General features: G+C 46.4%; 2 protein-coding genes across 2 annotated transcripts; both read right to left on the bottom strand.

The window, feature by feature from the left end:
• Positions 1 to 1689: 1689 nt before the first annotated feature.
• Positions 1690 to 2890, bottom strand: LOC127762954 (protein PHOSPHATE-INDUCED 1-like). The gene has a single exon (XM_052287499.1). The coding sequence runs from the start codon at positions 2785 to 2787 to the stop codon at positions 1846 to 1848; it is 942 nt and encodes a 313-aa protein (XP_052143459.1). The 5' UTR covers positions 2788 to 2890; the 3' UTR covers positions 1690 to 1845.
• Positions 2891 to 7051: 4161 nt separating this feature from the next.
• LOC127762952 (protein PHOSPHATE-INDUCED 1-like) lies at positions 7052 to 8396 on the bottom strand. Its single transcript, XM_052287497.1, has one exon. The coding sequence runs from the start codon at positions 8269 to 8271 to the stop codon at positions 7285 to 7287; it is 987 nt and encodes a 328-aa protein (XP_052143457.1). The 5' UTR covers positions 8272 to 8396; the 3' UTR covers positions 7052 to 7284.

Here is an 8396-nt window from a genome sequence, read left to right on the forward strand (position 1 = left end):
GAAAAAACCTGGTAATTCAAACTTTTGCTGAAGACTCACTGTTACAAAATATCAAATAGATATCGGCACTGTAGGTGTCCGAAGTGCTAAAATCAACACCTATAGACCTTTTCCCACCTTTGCGGTCCGAAAACACAAAAAATGGCACCTATATTGTGGGTGTCAGTTTTTCAGTAAAAACCAACACCTTTAATTAATTATAGGTATCAGTTAATTAAAGGTGTCGGTTTTTAGGAAAAAACCGACACCTTTTAAAAACCAAGCCGAGCTGAGCAGATAAAGTCGAGCTCTCGCCGCTGCATCCCCTTCTCATCGTTCTCTTTCTTCTCCTCCCCATGGCTCTCTCGCACCCTCCCCTCGCCTCTCTCGCGCGTCGACGGTGGCCCAGCGATGGAGGCGGCGGCGGTGGCGAGAGGGAAGGCGGCGACGGCCAGATCCAGCCCAGCAGATCCGGTGAGAGGGGAGGTAGATCCGACCAGGAGTGGCGGCCCGACAGGAGAGGAGGCGGGAGCGGCGGGCGGTGACGGGAGGGAAGGCGGCAGCGGCGCCTCCCCTCCACCAGATCCGGCGAGAGGGGAGGTAGCGGCGGCGGCGACGCCCTCCCCTCTGCTAGATCTAGCGGGAGGGGACGTGGAGGGCTCCCACGGCCGGCGGTGTCGTGCGATAGCGGTAGTGGCCAAGGTAGGCGGCGACTAGCAGGGGTGGATTGATTAACAATCGGTACTACAATGCACAATCAGATTATCCAATCCCCCAAACCACAAATATACCGGATGTATTAAGAATCGGTACTAAATTTCTTTAGTTACCAACCGGTACTAAAGATATTTTTAGTACTGGTTGGTGTTTGTTACTAATCGGTACTAAAGATATCTTCAAAGTTAGTTCAAAAGAAAACATCTCTATCCAAGTCAGTTGTGTGTAGTAAGTGCGATGGTAACGCACGTGAGGACTGAGGTGAGAGATCTTGAGTTGGAATCCCACATCCCACATATTTTTCACCTTAGTATGCATCTTTAGTACCGGTTCCATTAACTGGTACTAAAAATCAAGAATTTTAGTCTCGGTTTTCTTATCTCCGTTACTAAAGAGGGTTTAGAACCGATATTAAAGATGCTTTCTCTACTAGTGATAAATAATCTTGTAAAAAATTGACAAGATAGATTAACATATCATAAATCATTGCACACATTTGCAAGTTCAAATTCTATTTCTGTAAGTTGAGATAACAAATATACTAACTATTATTGTATGCATCCTAGTTGGACTTTTATTTGTTCATTTTTATATACAAGTAGTTTAATCTGTAGAACTTACATATAATCTTGTATGCATATGTCATGCATTAACCTATCTTGTTGTTTTTTCAACAATGTTTTTTTTTACTATCTGGGTGCAAATGCGATAAGTGATACGGCATCACCTCAAGGTACAAAAAATCATCTCTGGTTGCTCGGAATACACCACCTTGATTCTACCTGAAGCCTGAAGGGACTAGAGTGCAATTGTTAATGGAACAGAGCATGTGGGATCTTGGGACAAGTCGCATCTGGTGATCTGGGGATGGCATGAATTGGTACATGCTGAAAAATTGGGTAGCATTCTTCTGGAGAGTTTGTTCCTCATAGACTGAAATCCAAACGAAGAGGGCAGAGAGACGTATGTTCACTTGAACGAAGCAGAAAAGTTCCATGCACATTTTGTGAATTTATTGGTTCTGGAAACTCACTTTCATTTCTCCGATCAGCATTATTGCCAACTGCTTACATGACTGCCACAAATGAAAGAATTACACACGATCCGTATATACATCAACAAAAAAATCGCCATCTGTTGCATTTTGCTCTACACCAGCGTGTTGCATGTACCAGTGGAGGGGTTGTAGAGCGCGGGAAGCAGGTATTTCCTCCCGTTCGCGCCATTGGCGTTATAGCTTGCCCCGGTCGCCTGATCCACCTTCAGCTCACCGGCGAATCCAGGGTACGCGCCGCTCCCGAAGACTCCCGGGCACGCCGTGGCGGCCTCCAGCGGCGCGTCCCTGCTGCCCTGGTAGTACCCGTCGCCGAACGGGTTGGTCACCGTGCCGGCGAGCATGCTGGCGAGGTTCATCACCATGCCGTCCGCCCCGATGTCGCCGTTGGGCGCCACGAGCGGCGCGCCCTGCGGGCCGTACATGGGCTGGTGGAACGGCCACGCGCACTCGCCGGGGCACTGCGTCGCCGGGTTGCCGACCCAGATGTAGGCGGTGCCGGACTTGGCGTCGGAGCCGTGCAGGCCGCACCGGCTCATGCCGAAGCCCTCCACGGTCACGTCCTGCGCCGTGAAAACGAGAGCAATGCCGCCCTTCTTGGGCTTGGCCTGCGCCGCTAGGGCGGCGACTTGCGCCAGGGTGAGCGACTTGCCCATGGAGCAGTTGATGTCGGACACTTGGCTCGCGACCAGAACCTGGGTTTTCTTGCTCTGGCCGTTGGAGTTGGTTTGCACCGCCTTGGATAAGTAGAGCTCGTCGATGCTGCTCCACCACTGCGCAACGGACGGCGCGGCGGCGTAGGGCGCCACCGAGAGCGACAGGAGGAAGTCGAAGAGTATCGACTTCTGCGCCGGCGTGAACTTGCCGTACCAGTAGATGGACACCGGGATGTTGCCCTGGAGCACGGCGCCGCTGTGGTAGGAGAGCATGTCAGCCGGGTCTGGCTTGTACAGCTCCATGCGCCGCCTTGCACCCATGGATACCTGAGCCGTGCTCACAAGCACAAGCAGTGCAAGCATAACTGCCTTTGCAGCCATTTTGGAACTAACTATGCTTTTCGATTGGACAACGAAGTGTAACCAGCTAAGGAAGTTGACGATGGAAAGGAGCTCAAGGAAGAAGTGTTGGATTTGCTTGTGTTCTGATGCTGAGTGGTGAGCAAAGTGAAGTCATGAGCCGCTTATTTATAGGGTTAGAGAAGCCATCACTGGAGTTGGACTGCTAACACGTTCCTGGATGCTTCCCTAAGCATGGTGTTCAGATCTCAAGGGACAGCTAGCCACTGCACGGTAACAAAGTCACGGAATCTTGAAAATTCAGGCTTTGCTGAGCTGTTGGAGTGACACTAGAAGATTAACAAAGTTCAGGTCAGCGGATAATGGCAGCCAGAGACGGCGCAAGAGCTGCGGTTAGCAGACAAAACCGCTGCACGAGCGTTCGGGGGGAAGGTTCTGTCCTCTTGTGGTCAGGGCAGGACGTGACCGACGGATCGCGTTGCTGCCTGACGGGCACAGCCTGTGTCGTTCGTGCGGCGGCAGCTTGAGAATAATCTTGTCAAAATCTAGCTCAACGAGCGGCGCCCCGGCGTGCGTTGCCGCGCCCGTGTTTCAGCTGCATCACGACCGGGCCGGGTAACTACTGCAACAGCTGGGAAGCATCTTCAGAGACGAATCGGAGTGAGTACGTACCATCCTTCCTGTGATGCAGCCTTCACCATATGCTGCTGCTGCCGCTGCTATGTGCGGCATTTGTGAATTGTGAATGGTGTTGGATCCACTGAATTTTTGGGAAGTCAATGCTTATATTTTATCTTAATAATTTATCTATGCTTGAGCTCATCCGCGAACGACCGGCGAAACCACTGCTCGATCAGTGCTCACGGAGGAGAGTTTCGATTTGGAAGGCTAGCATGGGTCATGACTCATTAGGGGAAGTTCCTCACGGGATTTGGTTGGTGTTCATCCATATGCGCCCATTCTGCACACGTTGTACATGACGGATCGGGTTGGATGGGTCGATGTTGGCAGTCAAGTACGTGGTGTAGAAAGAAACACATAGCGAAGATTATTATAACTACTTGCAAACTTGAAATCTTTGCAAGTAAAGTGGCTGTTTCATTTTCATTTTCTTTGGGTAAGAAATGAGTACAGTGTACTCAAAATGTAAATACTCCGGAGTTCAGACTAGGTTTTGCAATAGGCGGTTGGCTCTTTGCCTCTTTCCATGGATTGCTGTGTTCAACAGTTCGTTTGTTACGACTGTTTGATGGATAGCAAAGTTTTCAATATTCTTGGCAAGTCACACAATTCTTTGAACTTTTGAAGAAATAGGGAAGAGTCGAGGAAAGACACTGAAGGGGACGCAGGTATTAGGTGGTGCGCCATCAATCAGAGGTGCAATCGATGATAGTGAGTCAAAGAAGATGAGAAAATAGGAGTTTTCAAATCCAGACGCAATCGTTCACTCCGCTCCCATTATAACTGAGGAGGAATGTTAGAAGTATAAATATGTTAGTTAGAGATAATAGTCATAGAAATATAGAGATGAGATATATCCTAGAGATATAATCCTACTGATAAAATAGAGTCCTAGAGATAGAATCTTAAAGATAAATCTAATCTTACTTGTATTATACTTCAAGTCTCTATCCTCTACATACTCCTATATATATACCCCGTGAGAGGGTCGATATAATAAATTTGAAAACATCAAAATACAACAATTAGATTTTTCCACAGTTACCACTTTCATCTCCTGGCTATACAATGGTGTGACATCGTCAACTACCAGATTGTTGGTACTCGTGTTTGAAACCAATAAAGATGAAGATTAATTAAGAACCAAAAACAAGGAAACTATATGCAGACTATATGCGCCTGATCAGTTGAGTTTTAATTATTACAAATTCAAAAAATAAATTTATTTAATATTTTAGAGCAACTTATATATAGATTTTTTTACACGAAACACATTGTTTAGCCGTTTGAAAAACATTACTAACAGAAACCGAGGTAACATCTACATCTTAATACTTCGTACATATAAATATTCCAAGCACACACGTTAACTTAGAAAATGAATAACTGGATGGTTTTTGTTTAACGGAAGATATGTACAATGTACTCCTTCCATCATAATTATTTACATTGAGAATAAAATAGGTCAAACTTTTCAAAACGAATTTTATACTCCTTTTGGTCATAAATAGTTTAGAATAAGGCTGATCAAACTTTTAGAATTTAACCATTAACTCATATCAAACCATAAAATCTATCAAGCGCACGATCTTATCATAGCCCTTCCAAGATAAATCTATACATATCATTTTTTTTCCTTTTTACATTAAACATTTGAGAAACTTTGATGGTCAAAGCTTCAAAATTTGTTCTAAATGTTAAATACTTTTTTTACTGGAGTGCGTCTTAGGATTGTTTCAAACTAGAGTCTAATAAATCTACGTTATTCTAGTAGTACGCTTTTTGAAAAATTTATACATAACATGTTTTTACAAACTAACGGTTTGAGGGAAGTGATTGTCAATGTTTTAAAAGTTTGATAAAAAAAATACCTGTCGACGAGTGGTACTCGCGGACCAGAAGAATAGGGAATTGGGGTACGTTGGAGCAGGGATCTACGTAGTACGACATCAAAACAGACAAAAGACGAGGATTATACTGATTCAGGCCCCTTATCAGGTAATAGCCCTAGTCCAGTTTATATGGGATTGATGATGATGAAAACAGATTATAAAGAGAGTAACCGAATGCGATACCGATGAGATCGTAGTCGAGAGATTCGACAAGATCCCCCGGCGAGTTGGCTCCGTGAACTCCGGCTTCGTAAACTTTGGTGGGTGTATTGGCGATGAGATGCAATGCCCTTAGCCTCCCCTAGGGGGTCCCTTTTATACCGTGGAATACCTTGACCCCCCAAGTAAGACTTGAAGATTATGTAAACCGACACGATATATTAGAGATCATATCCCTTCCGAGTAGGTCTTCGGCAATTCCTTAACCTTGTGGAGATATCTTTCATGATTTGAGGCGAATTCCTAATAACGTATACGGAAACTAACCGTACACATAAGTATACCTTATCAGTATTTCCCATAAGTCATAGGATAGAGGGTATGCTTTATCCGTAACCCTAACAATACCAAACCTTGACAAATATTTATGCCAGAGCTAAGTACTTTGCTACACTAACCATAGGTCTAGCACTATATAATCTGCCATTTCAATGTCTTTTATTTTTCAGTGTTAACTTACACTTTCCATTGGCGATATCTTCATTTCGTTGAAGGTCTGTCTGCCTGCATGGATTGGCATCAGGGTTAGTGTTTTTTTAAAAAGGTAAAATTTCGAGGTATCTACACGGCATGAAAGTAGATTCCTGGTTTCCAGGTTCAAAATTTAAAAACAAATTCGACCAGAATTTGATAAAAAATTAACGAAAACTATCATACTGCCAGAGTCAAAATCTGGTGCTCAAATTATAAAGGTGGATCCGGTTTGGTATATGAATGGATTCCATGACATATACGCACTCGGATTCAAATCCTCTACCCTCAAAAGCATTGTGCTTTTATCACTGATAGATGGATTTATGGTTCATAACATAAACGAGACATTACAACATACAGTTTTTCTACCAAGTTTCTGCTATTCTCAACAGCGGGGATCAACAACTTTAGGACCATAGATTTTAAGCTTACTTGTATAAGGTGTGGTTAACAAATTTAAAGCCACACTTAGCTAGCAAGAGACAACCTTACCACACTTTTTTTTTGCAATTGACATGTACGGTCTTTTTTTTTTTTTTTTGCTATTGACATGTAGGGTTAATTTGACAAAGAAAAAAAATTATGTTACAAGTGTGGCTATGAACAAAATACATAGTTAACATGGACAACTTTTCTCACTTCAGATGTGCCAAATTGTGGAATATTATAGTTATCAACCAAATAACCCCGTAATTTTTAAGTTGGAGGAGCTCGATCCATACGCATGCATGCCCTTTGCAAACTGTACTGATAGCACAAAAGAACACAAGTGACTGAGTGACATCTGACAGAAGTATAGAAGGGACTGCTTAACCAACATGCGACTGAAAATCCTCCCAAAAAATTTTCAAATGTATTTATAGTACAATATTGTAACTAGCATATAATTATAAATGTAACTTAGGTGTAAATTATATGTAACTATAAAAAAACAAGTTAGCTCAGTGGAAGGGATGAGTTAAAATCACGGATTGTGTAACAGTTTTTGTCTCTCATGCCATGCGCGAATCTCAGCATAGCGTGAATCTCAAATACAACCAATGGTAAAAAAAAAGTGCAAGATTAAGCCATACAAAATCTGTTAGTAGATGGATAGCTATTTCGATTTTATTTACCGATCTTCTTAAAAAATCATATCTAGGGGGTATTATTTTTTTTCAAAGAAGTACAAGTAGTATTTACTCTTGACCACTCTTTGCTCCGTATATACACCGGTTTATCATTACACCATATTTCCTCCGTCCTGAGTCCCTCACACCAAAGTTGAACAGGTTGACGTGGCAGGATCGAACAAAGCCGGAAGCAGGTATTTCCTCCCGTGTGCTCCATTGGCGTTGTAGCTCGCTCCCGTCGCGGGGTCCACCGCCAGGTTCCCGGCATAACCGGGGTACGCGCCGCTGCCGTAGACCCCTGGACACGCCGTCGCGGCCTCCAGCGGCGCCTCCTTGGGGCCCTGGTAGAACCCGTCGCCGAACGGGTTGGTCACGACGCCGGCGACCATGCTGGCAATGTTCATCACCATGCCGTCCATCCCGACGTCGCCGCTGGGCGGCACCAGCGCCGGCGTCTGAGGCCCGTACACCGGCTGGTGGAACGGCCACGCGCACTGGCCGGGGCACTGCGTGGCGGAGGTGCCGACCCAGACGTAGGCCGTGCGGGCCTTGGCGTTCGACGCGTGCGTGCCGCACCGGCTCATGCAGAACCCCTCCACGGACACGTCCTGCGCGGTGAGAACCAGCGCGATCCCGCCCTTCTTGGGCTTGGCCCTCGCCGCCAGCGCCGGCAGCTGGGACAGCTTGAGGCTCTTCCCGAGCGAGCACTGGTCGTCGGTGAGTTGGCCGGCGAGCCTCACCTGCGTGGTGATCTTGCCGCCTCCGCCGCCGTTCTTGCCCTGCGCCGCCGCCTTGGACAGGTACAGCTGGTTGATGGTGTTCCACCACTGCGACACGGACGGGGTCGGCGCCGGCGAGGCGACGGTGAGCGAGAGGAGGAAGTCGGAGACGACGGCCTTCTGCGCCGGCGTGAAGCGGCCGTACCAGACGACCGACACGGGGATGTCGCCCCGCAACACGGTGCCGTTGTGGTACGTGAGTTGCTCGCTGGGCGGTGGCTTGTACAGCTCCATGAGCCTCCTGGCTCCCGCGGAGGGATGTGCCGAGCACAGCAGCAGTACTGAAACCAGCACGATTGCCGCGTGGCTCATGTGGTGGACGGTGCAAACCCTACGATCCGAGGCCATGATCTCGTAGTGCAATTGTTGTGCACGCTTGCTTGGTGCGAGCGCTGTGTATACAAGTACGTGTGTCTTTGTGTGGTTTCTGAATAGCTACGGGAGTGGATATTTATAGGTGTGATTCCTGCATG

This window comes from Oryza glaberrima, chromosome 2 (assembly GCF_000147395.1).
Source record: "Oryza glaberrima chromosome 2, OglaRS2, whole genome shotgun sequence".
NCBI classification, from domain to species: domain Eukaryota; kingdom Viridiplantae; phylum Streptophyta; class Magnoliopsida; order Poales; family Poaceae; genus Oryza; species Oryza glaberrima.

Bases quoted from the DNA above. Each gene is read 5' to 3' on its own strand.
- LOC127762954 (XM_052287499.1), bottom strand. From the start codon at position 2,787: ATGGCTGCAAAGGCAGTTATGCTTGCACTGCTTGTGCTTGTGAGCACG.
- LOC127762952 (XM_052287497.1), bottom strand. From the start codon at position 8,271: ATGGCCTCGGATCGTAGGGTTTGCACCGTCCACCACATGAGCCACGCG.